General features: G+C 36.8%; 1 protein-coding gene across 1 annotated transcript in view; it reads left to right on the plus strand.

The window, feature by feature from the left end:
- The window catches only part of ARL8B (ADP ribosylation factor like GTPase 8B), a 50,403-nt gene extending 31,981 nt beyond the window's left edge, over positions 1-18,422 (plus strand). The window contains 6 exon segments of the mRNA XM_032325873.1: positions 7,101-7,181; positions 8,444-8,517; positions 9,260-9,353; positions 12,268-12,335; positions 12,743-12,813; positions 18,065-18,422. Of these exon segments, the coding sequence (XP_032181764.1) occupies positions 7,101-7,181; positions 8,444-8,517; positions 9,260-9,353; positions 12,268-12,335; positions 12,743-12,813; positions 18,065-18,114 (438 nt within the window). The 3' untranslated portion in view covers positions 18,115-18,422.
- Positions 18,423-20,567: the final 2,145 nt, after the last annotated feature.

A 20,567-nucleotide genomic window follows, 5' to 3' on the forward strand; every position in this document is an offset into this window, starting at 1 on the left:
GTCATCACAAAATCACTGAGTGCTAAGACCAATGCTTGGTGTTATTTAAGTGTTACATTTGTTTAAGAGGATACACAATTAAGTAGTATTTTTTCAAGTATCTGTTTGCTTCCTGAGTTGCTTGTCTCAGTGTAGCAGCATTTAGACAGCATAGAAATAAATTCTGAGTTACCTAAAGAACAATTGCCAACTTAGTGGTTTAATCATTCAGCACAAGCTATGAAAAGTGAAGATTAAGATTTGACACTAGGGAGAAGAAGTAGAAATACTTTCAGGTCTATAAAGTAGTTACACCACAAAATTCATGCATCACAGTTAAATATTTATTAAACGTATTTCTGTACTCAGGATGTTTTTGGATTAAGAACCCAAGGACTGGGGAGCCTAACGTGGCTCAGTGGGGTAAGCCTCTGCCTTGGGCTAAGGTCATGATCTCAGGGTTCTGGGATCAAGCCCGGGCATCTGGCTTTCTGCTCAGTAGGGAGCCTGCTTCCCCCTACTCTCTGCCTGCCTCTCTGCCTATTTGTGATCTATCAAATAAATAAAATCTTTACACACACACACACACCCACCCCCACCCCCAAGGACTTGATTACCTAATTTTCAGCCATTGCAGATGAGCACTAGCAACAATTAGAGAAAGTTATAGCTAGCTTCTGCCACCAGTAAGAAGTATAGGTAAAGGAGATAAAGTAATATCTAAGTTGAGGATTTGCAGGCCCCTACTTATTTTATCACGGGATGGCACTGTGATTGATGTTTATAATCATTAAATTTTATTGCCAGAAGGGCCCTTAAGAATTATCTTCATTTTCTTGTTTTACAATCGATGAAGTAACTTGAAATACCAAGAACACATTGAATTATGTCCCATAAATTATGTGTGAGAAGTTAGCTAAGTACGTATTGCATTTTACTATTTTTAAATTTATTTTAATGATTTTATTTATTTGAGAAAGAGAGAGCCACACAGATGCCCTAAGTATGTAATGCATTTTAGAAAGCTTCCTGTAGAAGCTAGTTGAAAAGTTTTGGCATTTAAAAAGCTTAGCAACCATTTTTTAAAACACCTATTTCCTAATGATACCAAACAAATAAGGCATATCTCACATGGACCTCACTTCAGAAGTAATTAAAACTTATTATAATAATACAGTTACAGAGGAAAATTTTTTTTTAGATTTTATTTATTTATTTATTTGTCAGAGAGAGAGAGAGAGAGAGAGCAAGCGAGATTGCGTGCGCGCTAGTGAGCGCTCAAGCAGGCAAGAGTGGCAGGCAGAGGCAGAAAGAGAAGCAGGCTCCCTGTCGAGCAAGGAGCCCTATGCGTGACTCGATCCCTGGGATCATGACCTGAGCCAAAGGCAGCGGCTTAACTGCCTGAGCCACCCAGCTGTCCCTACAGTGGAAATATTTAAGAAAAACAGAATCAGCCACTATTGAGCTATGTGACTTTGGGAATTTATTTCCTGTTCTGTAAATGATAGTAATAATCACCTCTTCTTATAGCATATTATTCTTTAAATTTGTGCTAGAGAACACGAAACATAAAATTCAACATCTTATTTTAATTTTTAATTTTTATTCATTTTAAAAGATTTCATTCATTTATTTGACAGAGAGATAGAAAGGGCAAGTAGGCAGTGTGGCAGGGAGAGGGAGAAGCAGGCTCCCCGCCAAGCAGGGAGCTTAACACAAGACTCAGTACCAGGACCCTGGGATTATGACCAGAGCTGAAGGCAGATGTCCAACCAGCTGAGCCACCCAGTGCTCCAACTTTTTTTTAATTAATTAATTTTTATTTAAATTCAGTTAACATATAATATTGGTTTCATGGTAGAGGTCAATGATTCATCAATCTTTTTTTTCGTCACTAGAAGTCCAATGCGCTATCCATTGCGCCACAGAGCCACCTTCATCAATCTTTTTTTTAAGATTTTATTTATTTATTTGACAGAGAGAGATCACAAGTAGGCAGAGAGGAAGGCAGAGAGAGAGGGAAGCAGGTTCCCTGCTGAGGACCTTGAGATCATGACCTTAGCCGAAGGCAGAGTCTTAACCCTCTGAGCCACCCAGGCGCCCCCATCAGTCTTATATAATACCCAGTGCTCAGACATCTTGTGCCCTCCTTAATATCCATCACCCAGTTATCCCATCCCCCACCCCTCTACCTTCCAGCAGTCGTTGGTTTGTTTCCTGTGCTTAAGAGTCTCTCATGGTTTATTCTCCTCTCTGATTTCAACTTGTTTTATTTTTTTCCTCTCTTCCTCCATGATCCGCTGTTTTGTTCCTTAAATTCCACATATCAGCGGGATCATACAATAATTGTCTTTCTCTGATTGATTGACTACTTAGCATAACACCCTCCAGTTCCATCCACTTTGCTGCAAATGGCAAGATTTTTTTTTTGATGGCTCATTAGTATTCCACACATTAACTGTTCTTAAGTGTACAGTTAGCTCAGTAGTATTAAGTACATCACCACCATACATCTATAGAACTTTTTTTTTTTTTAAGATTTTATTCATTCATTTAGAGAGCAAGCGAGCAGGAGAATGAACAGAGGGAGAGGGAGAGAATCTCAAGCAGACTCTACAGCAAGCATAGCACAGAGCCGGACACAGTGCTGCATCCCACAAACCTGAGATCATGACCTGAGCCAAAACCAAAAGTTGAAGGCTTAACTGACAGCTACCCAGGTGCCCCTAGAACTTGTAATCATTTCAGACAGATTCCATACCCACGAAGCAGTTATTCCCTAGTTCCCCCTTATCCCTAGCCTTTGGCAAACACCATTCTATTTCTGTCTTTATGAATTTAACTATTTTATTTTAGGTTTCTCATGTGAGTAGAATTATATAGTATTTGTCTTTTTGTATCTAGCTTATTTATATTATTATAGTATAATGTCTTCAAAAGGTTCATCTGTGTTTTAGCATAAGTAAGTTTTTTTTTTTTTTAAAGGCTGAATAGTATTACATTGCAGGAATAAACCACATCTTGTTTATCCATTCATCTGCCAGTTGCCTTTGGGTGTCTTCCACCTTTTGGCTGTTATGGATAAGGCTGCTGTGAGCGTGATATACAGGTATCTCTTTGAGTCTTGTTTTCAATGCTTTTGGGTTTATAATGGGATGTAGAATTGCTGGGTCATGTGGTAATTCTATTTTTAACCTTTTCAGGAACTTCTATACTGTTTTCCTTAGCAGCTGCACCATTTGACATTCCTGCAGCAGTGCACCAGGGTTAAAATTTCTCCATATTCTCACTATAACTTGTTATTTTTGGTTTTTTTGTTTTGTTTTGTTTTTGTTAGTAGCCATCCTAATGGGTATGAGGATAATATCTTTTGTAGTTTTGATTTTGTAGCATTTCCCTAATGATTAGTGATGTTGAGCATCTTTTCATGTTCTTATTAGCTATTTGTTTATTTCCTTTGGAGAAAGGTCTTTTCAAGTCCTTTGCCCATTTAAAAAAAAGTTATTGTTAAGATTTTTCTTTTAGGGCGCCTGGGTGGCTCAGTGGTTAAGCCGCTGCCTTTGGCTCAGGTCATGATCTCAGGGTCCTGGGATCGAGTCCCGCATCGGGCTCTTCTGCTCAGCGGGGAGCCTGCTTCCCTCTCTCTCTCTCTGCCTGCCTCTCTGTCTACTGTGATCTCTCTCTGTCAAATAAATAAATAAAATCTTAAAAAAAAAAAAAAAGATTTTTCTTTTAGAGCAGGGCACCTGGGTGGCTGAGTTGCTTAATCAGCTGCCTTCGGCTCAGGTCATGATCCCAGTGTCCTGGGATCAAGCCTCACATTAGGCTCCCTGTTCATTGGGGAGCCTGCTTCTCTCTCTCTCTCTCTCTCTTTTTTAAAAAGAGCAGTTTTAGGTTCACAACATAATCAAGGAGGGGAAGGTACAAAGTTTACCAAATACCTCCTGACCCTACATTCACAGGTTCCTCCATTATCAGCATCCTACACCAGAGTGATACATTTGTTACAGTCGATGAACGTAACATTGGCACATCATAATCACCCAAAGTTTGTAGTTTACATTATTTTTTCCCTCTTTATGTTGTACATTCTGTAGGTTTGGACAAATGTATAATGATATATATCCATCATTATGGTATCATACAGATTTTTTTTTTTTTTAGTGCATAAAAATCTTCTGTGTTCTGCCTGTTAAATTTCCTCTCCACCCCTTCAAGTCCTATTGACCACTGATTTTCTTAACTCTTTCCTAGTTTTGCCTTTGTCAGACTATTGCTGGAGTCATGTTTTCAGTCATTTTGTTGGAATCACAGAGTATGTAGTCCTTTCAGATTGAGTTTTTCATTTAGATATATTTTTAAGATTCCTTCATGGATTTTTGTGGTTTGGTAGCTTCATTTCTTTCTGGTATTGAATAATATTCCATTTCCTTGATAGGACAGTCTATGTATTTACTTAGGTTTTGGTTGCTTCCAAGTTTTAGCAGTTATGCATAAAGATGCTGTAAGCATTAATGTGCAGTTTTTTGTGTGGACTTAAGTTTTCAACATCTTTGGATAAATATGAAGGAGCATGATTGCTGGATTGAATGGTAAGAGTATATTTGGTTTCGTAAGAAGCCACCAAACTGTCTCTGATAGTGGCTATACCGTTTTGCATTCCCACCAGTAATGAGTGAGAATTGCTGTTGTTCCACATCCTTAACGAGCATTTGGTATTATTGGTGTACCAGATTTTGGCTACTCTAATGTACCAATGGTATCTCATTTTAATTTACATGTTCCTGATGACATATAATGTGCAGTATCTTTTCGTATGCTTATTTGCCATCTCTGTATCTTCTTTGGTGAAGTATCAGTTGAGGTCTGTGGCTCATTTTTTAATTAGGTTTTTTTTTCATATTGTTGAGGTTTTAAGAGTTCTTTGTATATTTTGGATAATAGACCTTTATTGGATGTATATTTTTAGAAATATTTTCTCTTACTCTGTGCCTCTTTTCTAACTCTGTAACTCTTCTGAATTTTGTTCATATAGCAGTTTTTAATTTTAAGGAAGTCCACCTTATTGTTGCTTTCATGGATAGTGCCTTTGGTTGTTGCCTTTGCTTCCCTTTTAATCAGGTTATATTTTTTTTGTATCATTACTAGTTTTGATATATGTAGTTTTGGTGTCATGACTAGATTTTCACATATAAATTATATGTGAAAGTTCTGAGAATGAGAGTGTTTAATATAAGTGAAAATAGTGATTGTGGTTAACATCTTTTTTTCTGAAATCAGCCTGAATTCCACTGAATGCGGCAGGGTTGGGGAATGTAGAACTTTGGAGTTATTTAGAGGAAATTAATTTGTAAAATTGGAATTCATTGTGCTCAGGACTTGTAGACAGTTTTAGAATCATGTGTGGCTAGCATAAGGTCACAGCAAACAATCAGCCAGTGTTAGGGCCTTGAAAATAGTCCTGTTTGTTTAACCATTCCTTTGTTGAGAGATTTCCTAATCCTGGGCTGTTTACCTAAAAAGCAAGAGTCAGGTCAACTGAGAAATTAATATTTGGTAAATAAAATTTATAAATACATAAAAGTATAAAGTCAGTATTAGCTGTGATTCATTAGATGTAGTTTGTAATTGTAGTCAAAATTAAGAATATGAGGGACATCTGGGTGACTCAGCAGGTTGGGGATCTGGCTGAGGTTTCTGCTCAGGTCATGATCTCAGGGTGATGAGATTGAGCCCTGCACTGGATTCTGTGCTCAGTGTGGAGTCTTCTTGAGATTCTCTCCCTAGCCCCCCACTCCTCTCTCCCATACCTTCTACTTGTGCTCTCTTTCTCTCTCTCAAATAAATAAATAAAATCTTTTTAAAAATAAGAAATGTGGAAGCTATTATGAGAATTATGATACTTTATAGTGAAGGATATAAAAGATTTGAATGTTTAAATGAACAAACCATGTGCCTGGATGGAGGAACTTGATCCTGGTTAAATATCAAGAATCGATATAGGGCAATCCTCAGATTAATAGTTAATATACTTCTAGTCAATATTTTAACTGAAATATGAATTTCTAAAGTTTATTTGGAACGTGAGTGATGAACCAAGACAGTTTTGAAAGCATTCCAAATTTTTTATCTTCTATATAGAATCAGAAATTGTATAAGATGCAGTAATTCATTTAATCCTATTTTAGGAATAAACAGACTAATGGAAAAGTTTTGACTCAGATATAGAAGTATCTCTGTATGACATTTGGCATATCACTTCAAATTAGGAATGTGGATTTTTAAATGAGGAGTGAGATGATTGAAAAAAGGAACTTTTTCCAGATGGATGGACATTTTAAATTTTAAAAGGGCATTTAAATATTATTAGAAAATATTTTAATCTTATGATAATGTCATGAGCCAAAAAGAGAACAGAATTGATTACATAAAAGGGAAACCTATACAATGACAAAATATTTTATAAATCTTGTTTAAAAGACACACTTGGAAAAACTAGTTAGCAGTGAGTTGTAAATTGTCAAAATAATTTAAGTGCTAAAAATGGAGAACTTTGACGTTTTACTTCTGATTTCCTACTTTGTTAACACTTATATATAGGTGGGAAATGAATAAATTTTCATTTATAGTTGTAATATGTAATATTTCTTTTTTAAACTTAAGGAAATATGTAAGAAGTTTTAATCTTATTAAAAGTATCTTTTTTTTTTAAAGGGAATATGTGTTTGTATGAATGAAATAATGTATCTCTTCAAAAATTGTGGTTAAAAGAAATGTTTTATTTCTTTCTTTCTTTTTTGTTTTTTTTTTTTAGAGGAGAGTGGGTAGGAGCAAGGGGAGAGGGAGAGAGAGAATCTTTAAGCAGGCTCCACGCCCACTGAAGAGGGGCTTGATCTCACAACCCTGAGATCATCACCTGAGCTGAAATCAGGAGTTGGACACTTAACTGAGCCACCCAGGCATATGTATAAAGAATGTTTTCTTAAAACAATTTGTTAACCACCAGTAGGTTTCAGTTATATACTGAAATGGTTATAGAAGCATTGTTGATTCCTGAAGCTTATGCCATGTTATATGTCTTAATAAATGTTGATTAACTTCAGATGTTTTCTTTTGTTCAGTCAGGTCAATTCAGTGAAGATATGATACCCACAGTGGGCTTTAACATGAGGAAAGTAACTAAAGGTAACGTCACAATAAAGGTACGTGACCTTCTTGCCATACTTGATTTAAATTGTCAGCATACACAGCTACAGATTTTTCTCTTCCTTTGTTTTTTACATGCTTATTCGTAATTCTTAACTCATGAATGGGTACATTCCAAACAAATGTAAATCAGTTGTTTTTTTCTTTCATATATCAGAATGTGTACGTTGAAATGTTAAGTGCCATAAAAAAACTTAACATATGGCTTGGCAGAATTATATTTGGGATGTAGATGTTCCTAAGAAATAAAAATCCCATGTTTGAGATCCTGTATTTGGAATTACATTTGTATTGGTATTATATTATTTCATGGACAGTATTTTATATTGAAAGATAATTTATTTATAATACTGGTAATTTAATATTATATTTGTGGTACATATATGGTAACCCAGCTTTCTCTTTCTTTGCTATTAAGTGCTGAAATTAAAACTGAAATAAGAAAGCTAACTAGGTAAACATAATATTGTTTTGAGAATGAGTTTGACAGGTTTAATTAAATCCTGGACTGTTGGATTGTTTATCAGGGAATATATTTTAGTTTTTTTGGGTGTGTTCTATAGTTCATGGGAGTCTACTTGTAACTGTCTGAGCCTCTACAGTCCTTTCACCTAATTCCTATGGCTCACAGAAGCTGCTTACTAAATTCTTTCTGGAGCTCATCTAATGAAGCTTCTCATTTTTCATGTATAGGTTTTTTTTATGCATATTACAGGTGTCTGTCCCTAAAGTGGAAGCCTCTTGAAGACAAATACCATGACTTAAGACGTTTAGGTAGCTCAGTGTCCAGAATAATACCTACAGAGTAGGCAGAACTATGGAATTATTGTGGGTAGTAGCTTTCGTATAGATACAGTAAATTTGTAAATGATTAGGCATTAATGCATACCCAGTCAAACAATTAAATCTTAATAGATTGTGGATGATGCCTGGTTCGGTACATGCTGAAAGTGTTCTCTTAAAGATATATTTTCAATACAGAAATTTATTGGTTAGCAAGCAAAGAAGGTATTGCACAAAATTTTCTTTAGTAGAACTTATTAGATCCCGTGTAAACATATGAAATATGAGCTTCAAATTTAGAGGTGGACCCAAGAGCTTCTAGATTAAGAACTTGTTTCAGCTTAAGTTTTTCAGGAGTAATTTGGCTCTGACATTGTGGAAATGGGCGTATCTGCCTGATTTTATTCTCCTGCTACTTTTTCTTTCAAAGTATTACTTAAAATATCTTTATTAAAAATTCTCTCTTGATTTAAAGATTTGGGACATAGGAGGACAGCCCCGATTCCGAAGCATGTGGGAACGGTACTGCAGAGGAGTCAATGCCATTGTGTAAGCGCTTCTTAAAAAAGGTCAATTTAGGTTTCCGGGAAAAAACTTGTTTTTAATACTTGCAAAGACTCAATTTTTATTTCATGCAGTAATAGTCTTTATTAGTGTAATCCCATTAATACAAAACTTTAACAAATTTAATCATAAATGAGAGTTTTAGGGTTTTTTTGTTTATGCTGCTAAGAACTAAGGGTTATAAATGTTTTACTGTCATATATTAACATCTAAATATAGTCTGTTTAAAAGTTTTTTTTTTTAAGATTATTTATTTATTTATTTCACAGACAGAGATCACAAGTAGAGATGCAGGCAGAGAGAGAGGGAGGAAGCAGGCTCCCCGCTGAGCAGATAGCCCGATGCAGGACTCGATCCCAGGACCCTGGGATCATGACCTGAGCTGAAGGCAGAGGCTTTAACCCACTGAGCCAACCAGGCGCCCCTGTTTAAAAGTATTTTTGAGTACTGAGCTTTTCTTTATCTGGGTCTTTATTATTAACAATTTCAGTGATGTAAATCTTTTTTTAAAGTAAGTTTGTTTGTTTATTTATTTATTTAAGTAATCTCTACACCCTATATGGGGCCCAAACTCACAATCCCAATATCAAAAGTCGCATGCTATTCTGACTGAGCCAGCCAGGTGCCCCTTAGTAGTGTAAATTTGAAAATTAAAAATCTTCATCCCTAATTGTGACCATCAGAGAATTTGGAGACAAGAGATACTGAAGTCACTTTTTCTTTTAAGTTATATGATAGATGCTGCTGATCGTGAAAAGATAGAAGCCTCTCGAAATGAACTACATAATCTTCTAGATAAGCCACAGTTACAAGGAATTCCAGTAAGTATGGGGTTCTTGTTATTTTATATGATTATAAGTTATTATTTTTAAAATTATGATTTATTATGTTAAATGTCTTAAGATCTTAAAAGACTTTTTAACTGAATATTAGCCATATACTGGGTACTGTGCTTTTTATTAATTTCTTAACCAGCTAGTTATTAAACTATGTACAATAGGAGCAGTGCTCAGTCCTGGGGATATAGTGATGAACAGAAGTGTACAGAAGCATGCTTCCTGCCATCATGGAGCTTATAGTTTAGTAGGAAAGGTAGATGCCATGAAGTCAATTGAATAATACAGCTCTGATAAGTGCTATGAGGGAGAGGTACCTGGGGCCTTGAGAATTATAATTTAGAGGGGATATTTGATCTAGATTGGGGGAAGAAAGAAGGATTCTCTGAGGAATCGATGCTTGAGCTGAATGGTGAGGATATGTAGACATGTGAGGAAAAGAGAGTTGTAGCCAAAGCCTTTTGGTAGGAGGAAGCAAGGCACTGAGAAGAGGCCAGTCTCCCTAGAGCAAAAGCAGAGTGAGAGGGTGGGGAGAGTGTGGTAAGCCATGTGGCAGCTAGGGTACTAAAGGGAGGCTGGGCTGGACTATGTGGGAAACTGTTGCTAGTTTTAAAGCTTTTTTCTGAAGTGTTTCTTTTTTCTTTTCCTTTTTTTTTTTTTTTTTAAGATTTAATTTATTAAGAGAGCATGTGTGGGTGGGGGAAGGGGGAGGAGCAGAGGGGAAAGGAGAAGTAGACTTCCCTGAGTACAGAGCTGGTGGGAGGGTGTCCGACCCCATGACCCTGAGCCAAATATCAGGAATCAGACGCTCAACTGCTCCACTGACCGGCCGACCGAGCCACCCAGGCACTCACTGTTGTAGTATTTTAAATGTCAGATTTATTACTTGAGTCATTGTGATTTCATTTTAAGAATGGGTTAAAGTGGCAAGGGGGACTATAAGGAGGGTAGTTTTGGGAAGCTGTTGGAAGTTGTCTTGGCAAATTACAGTACCATGGGTTAGGGTGGTAGTAGACAAGATGATGAGAAGGATACAGATTTTAGGGATATTTAGGAATGCTGTCTACCCGACGTTATAATGGATTGGAAGAAGAGATAGTTGTTTCTGGTTCATGAAGTTAGATGGAAGGTGGTGCCATTTGTTGAGCTGAAGAATGTTGGCAAAGGACCATGCGTTAGCCTCATGACAAGTTCATGAACGTCAAATACTTGAGGTATATTATCTCAGGTCATCCTAACAACATAATGAAGTTTGTGGTTATCCCTCCTTTAGAACAGGTGTTCTTCACAGTTACATGGCAACATTACCTGTTATGCAACAGGTTTCGAATCCATGTCTACCTGACTTCAAAGCCTATTCTATTTTTTAAGTGTTAAAACTTAGTTCTGTATACCTACCAGAAGTAAAAATCAGTCTTCCCTTAAGGTCACCATAAGCCTTCTTAGTTGCAAGCAGTAAAAAGCTGACTTATGTGGAAAGGAATTCATTGAAGGGATATTGGGTAGCTCACAGAGTCTCTGAGAAGGCTACACATAAGCAGGTTCAGGAAATAAGCTGGAACAAGGAAGTAACCAGCTGCTAGAATCACATCCAAACTCACACCACAGAGTAAGTCTGTTGACCACATGCAGTTTCTGAACACTAGACACAATTGTTCTGATTGGAAAGTCATTTAGCTGTTTCCCTTTCCCTATCGGAATGGTTCTCTATCCTGCTTTCTTGCATCTCTGCCTCTTCATGGAAAGGTTTGGTTCATCCTAGATTATGCATCCATGCTCTAGCAGAAGAACTGGTGGAAAAATTATCCATAGAAGCAAGTAGCTTTATCAGGAGGCAGGTTCATAAGGTAGGAGGAGAGTTCTTAAATGTAGTAAGAGGGCCAAAATGCCAGGTAACCCCGAAACTGACAGCTGATCACAAATGGCCATGATATTATTTTTAGAAATTCAGTCAGGTCTAGCCTGAGAACCTGGCGTGACTTAAATAAGAGTATGGAGAGGGGTGAAAGTTGGGGAAGGGGAGACAGGCTGTAGTTTAACATTGTCCTGTGAGCTCCCAGTTTCCCCAGCTCTCTCTGCCTTTGTCTTTGTCTCTTGGTCCTTTGTGCAGAGTAAGTATCTTGGTCCTATGAGTAGAAATGGTCAAAGTGTATGGAGTAGGGTGGGGATAGGGGTGTATTAAGTGAAAGAAATAGTTATGGTAAGGTAGACATGGCATGTATATTGTTGGGATGGGTCAAAGATTACATGTTCTTAGAGAACACTGATTTAGAGTATGGATATTCTCAAATATGTTATATGTACTCAAATTCTTTTTCTTCTCTAAGGCAGAAAGGACTTATCTGAGACAGAGTGGTGGTTGGGAAGCCTCTCTGCTTTCCTTTCTTTTCAAAGCTCATCTAGCAACCAGATGATACCATTTCTTCATAGAGCTTATGACTGCTATATTTATCCTAATTTCCAGACTTAACCATTGTCTTAGAATATTTATAAATGATATTCTGTAGGATGGATTGGGAATTTTAAGCATACTTATGTGTTCGTATGATTGATGGCTAACAAAAATGGTTAAAAAATTGTTCCCCCATTCTTTGTTGTGTTAAGATCATATTCACATTATGTAGAGATTTATGTAGAAATTGGAGAATTCATACCATAGAATTGTAACATTTTAGTAGAAGTTGGCAGCCATGTATTGAATTCGGGGCATTGATGCAGTAGAAGTTGAAATGAATACTAATTTAAATGACTAAGTAAGTGAGATAGGCCACCAGTTAAACAAATATGCCTCAATATTATGGTAGCGTTCCAATTTTAATGTCTACAGATATGACTATCATATGTTCCTGTGACCTTTTCTTACATAAAAGTTTATTGTTAATATCTTTTCTTTTTAAAGGTGCTAGTACTTGGAAACAAGAGAGATCTTCCTAATGCCTTGGATGAGAAACAGCTAATTGAAAAAATGTATGTTTTAAGAATGAATGATGGTGTTTTTTTAAAAAAAAAAGCGTTCTAAATTACACTGTTTTGCCTAATACTTTGTTTAGCATCATTATATTATTAGTATTTTTTAAAGATTTTATTTTTAAGTAATCTCTACATACAACATGGAGCTTGAACTTAAAACCCTGAGATCAAGAGTCATTCATATGCTCTTCTGAGCCAGCCAGGCCCTCCTGTTATTTAGTAGTTACAGCCATGTGTTTGGGCAAACATGGTAAATTTGGCCTACCAGACAAGTGAATTTCTAAAATTTTCATAGTAGTAAAATAATTTCTTCAGTATAAAAAGATAAGAAAATTGAACAAAGAATGATAGGTATGATAGTTATTTTAAGTACAGACTTATTGTCTTAATTCTGCTTCTTATAGGAACCTGTCTGCTATTCAGGATAGAGAAATTTGCTGCTATTCAATTTCTTGCAAAGAAAAGGATAATATAGGTAAGAAATGACTGTGAAAGAAATGACTATCACGGGAAGGGATGTCTTAATGCTCCTTACTCTTTATTATTCCCAGTTCTGTTTAAGTGACTTCTTTTATAGAGGACTGTTGTTTTTACCTAAGGAAAAGCAATAGACATTATATCTTTTGACAGCAAATACAACATCCTGAATGTGCCCTATGCTATTTAAAGAAGTAAATGAAATAGACATGAAGTTAAACATTATGTGTTATCAATTTATTGTATTAATTTTGGCAGAGTTAGTATCCAGCTATGCTTTGTAACAAAATGTTTTTGAAATAAGACTATAAAAATTGGTCCGTAGGCACTAAAACAATTGTTCATTTATTGAACCAGTATATTACTGTAATGTTAGTACTCAGTTGGAAATATAAGCCAAAAGTACTCTTTATGTATTTAATGTCTGTATTAATTTCCTAGAACTATCATAGCAAAGTACCACAAACTGGGTGGTTTAAAACAGCAGAAATTTATTTTCTCAAGTTGAGGTTGGTTAGGTGTCCAAAATCAAGGTGTCAGCAGGGCCATGAAGGCTGTTGGAGAATGCCCTTCCTTGCTTTTCTTAGCTTGTGGTTGCCGGCTGCCTTTAACATTCTTTGATACATTGATGCGTTCCTCCATTTTCTGCCTCTGGCTTCATATAGCCTTCTTCTTTGTGCATGTCTGTGTGTGTATTTCCTCTTCTTACAAAGATAGATACCATTGGATTAAGGCCTACCTTCATTCAGTATGATCTCATGTATCTGTAAAGACAATTTTTGAATAAATTCTGAGGTTCTAGGTAAGTGTGAATTTTTAGGGGAACAGTATTCAGTCCAATACAGGATCCTTAAAGAATTCAAGTATCTGGTTGAACTTCAGTTTCTTAACTGATTTGTGAGAGGTTATTTAATAAACGTGGATTGGAATGGGTGAGAAGGATCAAAAGGTAAAGAGGAAAGATGAAAGATTTGACAAGATGAATGGCTATTCAACCTCTTAGCTATTTGAGTGAAAAGACCTATAACGGTGCAATAAAATATCCTCACAGGAAAGTGTACCTTCGTGACAAAAAGCTACTAAGGCTAAGTCACACAGTTCTTGTCTGGTATGACAGGTTCAACCAAAGTGTGAGAGGAGAGTTTAATGCATGTACCTTGAAGCAGCTGGGTAGGAGCCTAGAGATTTTCATGGCATCTTTACCTCTCCCAGTTTGGTAGTCACTAGTGAAAAAAATTGCTTTGTGGGCCACTACAGAAAAATGAGGCTGTCCATCATTGCCACATAATTGGCTTAACAAACAGCATGGGCTTTGGAGTCCTGCAGCCTCAGGCCAGAACACTTGGTCCTAAGTTACTTTCTGACTGGTTTTGGATAAAGCACTTAACCTCCCTGATCCCCAGTCTTTACTCATCCATAAAATGGTGATAATGGCAGCAATTTAAAAATTCTTTACTGAGAGGGAGTGTGAAAATGCATGGCAGCATTTGACATATGGTGGATGTCATGTGGGTGTATTAGTTTTCTATTGCTACTGTCAGTTAGAAGCCTGTCATAGTTCTCACAGAACTAGAAATCAAGGACTGAAATGACAGGTTGTGTTCTTTTTGGAGACTCTAGGAGAGACTCCATTTCCTTGTCTTTTCCAGCTTTTAGATACTGCCTGCATTCTTGGCTCATGGCTCCTTCCTCCAACTTCAAAGTCAAAAATATGGTGTCTCTGACCATTCTACCATAGTCACACTTCCAATTAAAAAAAAAAAAACCCAGCAATATCTTGTATTGGAGTAGAATGTAATACGTAGTACCAACACATATGTTTAGAAGAACGTATTGTTATTTTTTTCCCTTTAACCTCATTCAGTATGTATTGGTTCTCATCATAGTTAACTTTTTCCCCACTCAGTTCTAGTCTTATCAACTCTTCCCTCACCCCTCCTCAGACATGCTCTGATAAGCTCAAAGTATTGATAGTTTTCTGGCTAATTCTGGGCTTCCTTTATTTTTTATTTTTACTTTTTTTTTATGATTTTATTTTTAAGTAGCTGTACACCCAGTGTGGGTGGGTGACTCCTGAGATCAGGAGTCACATGCTCTGCCCACTGAACCAGCCAGGTACCCATGGGCTTCCTTTAAAGAGCACCCCAAAGGAATCTGAACCTAATACTTTGCTGATGGACACAAGCTGTCCTCTATTAAATGGGAATAAGAATAAGGGACTTGCTATATTGTGAGCATTTAGTTAATTTGAGAAAAGACTCTTCAAGCACTTAGGGTTTACTTAGAGTTATTATTAAAAAAAAAAAAAAAATCTTCCCCCTCCTTACGTGTTAGGAGGAATTCTTGTTAAGTTTTAAGTTGTGTCCCTAAGAGAGCATTTACTTATATACACTGGTTCTCACTGAAGGATTTTCCCCCAGGATACATTTGGCAGTGTTTGGAGACACTTGGTTGTCATAAACGAAAGTGTGATGCTGGTACTTAGTGGGTAGAGACCAGGGATGTTCTAAAGATGCTACAGTCCCCACAGCTAATTGTCCAGTATAAAAGGTCAGTATTGGTGAGGTTGAAAAACCCTGTTCTGCATACGCTAACCATAATCTTAGGGCGTTGTGCTATTCTGTAAATCCATTTTACTCCTTTATACTCTCTCGTATTTCATAAAATAGGGGGAAAAAGTTATTGAAAAGAGAAAAAAAAGTCCTTTGTTTTAGTACCTTGACAAACCAGCCGTATACTTTCCTGAAAAAATCTTGTGAGCTTATTTAGGAAGTAAATCAAAGAGAGTTGGTGAGAACTACTTTTGTTATTTGAGGCTGACTTCATAGTCTGTCATAAAGCTCCATAGTCACCAGTTTGTGATTGTAGAACTCCTGCTTCACTTAGTAGTATCTGAGCCCAAGGAAATGGATCCACTCTTACTGGATTCAGAACAAGTAGATTGTAAATCAGAATGCCTGTTTTATTTGGAGCAAGAAATATAACGGCTAAGTAGATTAGACTTTTTGGATAGTCAAATCTGAACATCCTCCCTATTTTCACCTTTTACAACGTATTTCAGAACCAAATTTATGAATTTACTAAATTTTTCCCGAAGTATCTCAGTGCACACAGGTGGCACAGGTGGTATATTCTCCTTCCAGCTTCCCAGGGTGGTGTATGAAATACTTCAGTAATGTGTCCTTAAACACAGAACAGATTACTTCTGTGAACATGATCTTTGCAAAGATGACTCCTTCATCTGAGTATCATCTTTCTTTTGTTGTTCTTTTTTTTTTTTTTTAAATTATGTTTGTTTATTAGAGAGCATGAGAAGGGGGGAGGGTCAAAGGCAGAAGCAGACTCTCTGCTGAGCAAGGAACCCCATGTGGGACTCGATTATGGGACTTCGGGATCATGACCTGAACGGAAAGTAGTTGCTTAACCAACTGAGCCACCCGGCACCCTAAGTATTGTCTTTATTTTCTGCTTTTTTAATCTAGTCTTAAGGATCCATTTGTCTTTAGGATATAATTTCGACTGATGTCCACAAGCTTTGTTTTAAGTGACTTTCTTAAATATTTAAACCTAGGCATTCCACTGTCAGATTTACTTTTCTCCCCATTCAATTCTAATGAATGTGGCCTTGCTCTTGACTACATACTGCAGTCCTCCTTTTAAAGTGCACATGATCTGGTTCAGTAATCAGGTTAAATCATTGTTTCCACAGCTCTGAACAGGTTGCATTTGTTCAGATCTTAGCTCTAGGGTATTCTTTACATGTGTGTGGCTTACAGTTTCTATAACATGTTATTAGCTTGGAAACTGAATTTGCATTCATCTTTCAGGTTTGGAGAATTGAGTGCTGCATCTGATAGATTCTCACATACCCTTTTTATGGATGACATATTTTTAAAGAATTCAAGGACAGTAACTCACTGTTTTGACTTAGCTGCCTTCTCTTGTCAGTCTAAGTGCTTTTTTGGGGGGACTAATCTTAGCTGTGATAGCTGCAGCTGCCACCTCTGGACACCTCTTACCAGAGATCAGTAAAACTATCTGCTGGACATCTCCATGCCTGTTACCTTCTACACGTGAAATCTGATGTGCTCTGTTGCTAACTTATCTTTTATTTTTCTCAAGTCTGTTCTTTAACCACTGTGTTTGTCAAAAGCTTTATGACAAACACAACTCACTGAGGCTGGAAGATTCTTTCTCTGTTTGTATGTTGGTCAGCTCCACATTTTCCTTCTTCCATTCCTACAACACTTGTTTGCTTCAGGCGGTTTTTGTCACTACTCCTGTTGTGATAGTCACTGTCTATACTGACAACTCCAAGTGGTCCTCTTTTGCCATTGATCATTCTAAAATAAGCAAATATAATTTCCTTGCTTAAAATTCCCCAGTAATTTCCAGTTGACTTGAGAATAAAATCCAAACTTGGTAGCATCTTAGAGTGGTATACAAGGTTATCTAGCTCCCTCTAGCCCGTGGTTCTCAGTTGAGGACAGAAGACATTTTTGCTCCTCAGGGGACATTTGGCAATCCCTGGAGATATTATTGATTGTCACAATTGCAGGTGTGTAGGGAGGTAGATAATGGCATCTAGAGGTAGAGGTCATGGATGCTGCAAAATAGTCTGCCATGCACTGGGAAGGCCTTCTTCCCATCCCAGCGAAGAATTACCCAGTCCAAAAGGTTAAAAAGGTAAAGTTGAGACCCCTGCGGTAGCCTTAGTGTTGAGTGGCAGCCTCTTCCCCTGTACTATGCTTCATCCACATCTTATCACATATAATCCATCTAGATCTCTACCCTGTTCACGCTTTTATTTATTCTTTTGCTTTTATTGTTTCCTTTGCCTGGAATTCTGTGGGGCAGTCCTCCTCCCAGTCCCAAATGAGTTTGTCTATGTTTACCAACTTTGATACTTAAAGCTCCTTGAGGGGAGAGAGGGCTTCTCCCATATCTTTGCATTCCTGGCACTTCATATACAGTACTACCTTAACAGGCAGTCAGTAAATTTTTGAATGAATAAAAGATGGCACAGGCTGTCCTGAGCATAATTTAACTTTTAAATCAGAGACTGCTGAGTCTCTCATAATTCCTTAGAATGTCCTCTTGAAGTTTAGGTAATAGAGAATAGTATAGATGAAAAAGCAGGACAGGGCCAGCATGTACTTTGAATTAGCTGCATTTTAAATACTGTCTCTCATGTTTAGTGTCTTAACTTTGATCTTAACACCTTCAATTTTTTTCCCCTCCATCTTTAGATATCACACTTCAGTGGCTTATTCAACATTCAAAATCTAGAAGAAGCTGAAGCATCTCCTGAAGTCTTCCAGTCCTTCCTGGCTATAATCCTAGAATTACTGTCCGTTCCTCTGAAGTACTTCCCAGAATACGGTCCTTCCTAAACCCAAGAAATTGCCTTTTTCAGAGTTTATTTCTCTTGTGCACTGCTGAAGATGTGTATCCCTAATCCTTCATAAAGAATCAGCTAGAGTTGTCATGATAAAGTCAGCACACACAGAAAAGCTTCTCATACATACTTGTCTTAAACAGTGTGTAGAGCCTTTTTTTTTTTTTTTTTTTTGGGAACTAAAACAAAAACACTTGACCATCTTAAATCAAGAAAATTGCATATTTCTGTTCTGGTCTTTCTGGGCCAGATTTTTATATTGGTTTTCAGTAAATGTCTATGATATTTCATTGTAGAATTCATTTGCTTAATACTGTTACTGACTTGATACAGCATGAAGTTTCTAGTGCCACACAGTATTTAGAAAACCTTTAGCTTGACTCATGTGGGATATAAACATAATGTTTACATATCTCACAAATGCATGTGAAATGTATAATTACACCTTAGGAATTTAAAAAAATGGTCTGCAAAGAGTGAGCTGAGGCACCAGATCAGTGTTGTTATGGTTTTTTACACTGGTGAGATCATATATGAACTTTTAAAACATCTGCTTTCTGAGAATTCTTCACAGATAGCAGTTGGGGATATGAGAGGAACTAAGGCATGCTGTTGTATATCTGTCCAGATCATTACTTCTCTATTTTTTCTTCTTTTTCTTTTTCTCTTATTCGGGGTTGCGGGGGGGCTCAACACACTTTTTTAAAGGGTTGGGAATTGAAGATTTTCTCAAAGGCTTTCATGGATTTAGAGCATTCCAGCCAATGTAATAAAATGTGTTAAGAATGTCCGACTTTGTTAACAAACACCTGTTTGTTCTTTCTATCTCTAGTCATTAAATCAGTGCTGCTGCATGACACTCTAACTCTTGACTTTTTATATCCAGTCATAGACTTTCAGCACAATAGATACTTAGAAACAAGTAAAAATTCTTATTTTTCTCTCTTATTGAGGTAAGGTTTGGCACTCTTTTGTCTGGTGCCATTAGACATCTTGATTATTGTGACAACTCTAGACCTGCCTGCTCTCTCTAATGTAATCATGCACAACGTCTACAGGTTGTTTAATAATCAGTCACACAGAGAACTGAGGAACTGATGCTGTGTATTGTTTGCTTCTACTATACGGAGATGTATAAAAACTTAAAATGAACATGTTTTGTAGTTTAGTGATGTCCATATACATAAAGGGACACATTAATACTGGTTCACTTGTAAATTGTTATTCACATAAACCACTGTAGTAGATAAAACTTTATGCTACACCCGCTTATGTGTTGCCTCACACTGTGTGTGATTTTGTTTCTTTTGTTAAGCAGCACTCATGTAGACAGTGCATTTCCATAGATGTTGAGCACTCAAAAGTGCAGTCAACAGTTGTTTTAATGAATACCAGTTTTAATTTATAGACTGCCATGGCCTTAACAATATTCTGTACAAAATACTGCACTGTGTTGCACAGATACTACTTGTTTTTCTCCATTCACATTTTTATGAGTAGAATCTCAGCTTTTAAAATGCTGTTCTTATTCTTTGAAGCGTGTTGCATACTTCCCTGATGGGATGGATGGTTCTGTAAATGAAGGGATATTTAAACTTGCTACTGTAGCTCAACACCGTTAATGGTTACTGTGAACCATTACAAAGAATGTGGCAATTTGCTTGTGCCTGAAAGGAGGAATTGGAACTAAAGTGAGTGACTGTGTGGGGACCGCATAGGTTCGTTAATTGACCTATAGCTAAAACTTAATGTTTATGTGTCTGTTCATTGCTTTCAGCATTTCAAGACATCCAAACTCTACTACCAACATTTTCCTGTGCATTAACTTCTGCATGTGAAAACTTAACAGTTACTGAACTTTGTAAATACGTGAATTTTTTTATTTAGGTGATGCATTTTTTTGTCTGTTTACTGCTCTTCTCAGCTTTATTCAATAAACTTGCATTTTGAGGGTTGTATTGACAGTTTTAACTTAAAATGTGCATCGTAATGGAAGGTGCTGATTTTTTTGGAAGGGGTTGGGAAGAAAGTTACGATGAGCAAGTGCCATAGACAGTGTGCTAGAAAGAAATCCATTCATTTCTCAAAAGAATTGAGTCTGCAAGTTAGTTAAAATAGAAATAAACTTTTAAAGTAACCACAGGGTTGATAGTGCGATTTTTTTGGGCGGACATGGTGGAGGAGATGCTGTTACTTGTAAACCATCCTGATACACCAAACTTAGGACTTCTGGAAGTGGCAAGAGCTAGTTGTTTAGACATTTTATAATTTATTTGTTTCAAAAGTTATAATAAAAATCTAATAAACTGAAATTGCAAGGCAGGCCTACTTCTCTTCCAGAATGAAAAGATGTT

The sequence above is a fragment of the Mustela erminea genome, chromosome 1, assembly GCF_009829155.1.
Source record: "Mustela erminea isolate mMusErm1 chromosome 1, mMusErm1.Pri, whole genome shotgun sequence".
In the NCBI taxonomy this organism is placed as follows: domain Eukaryota; kingdom Metazoa; phylum Chordata; class Mammalia; order Carnivora; family Mustelidae; genus Mustela; species Mustela erminea.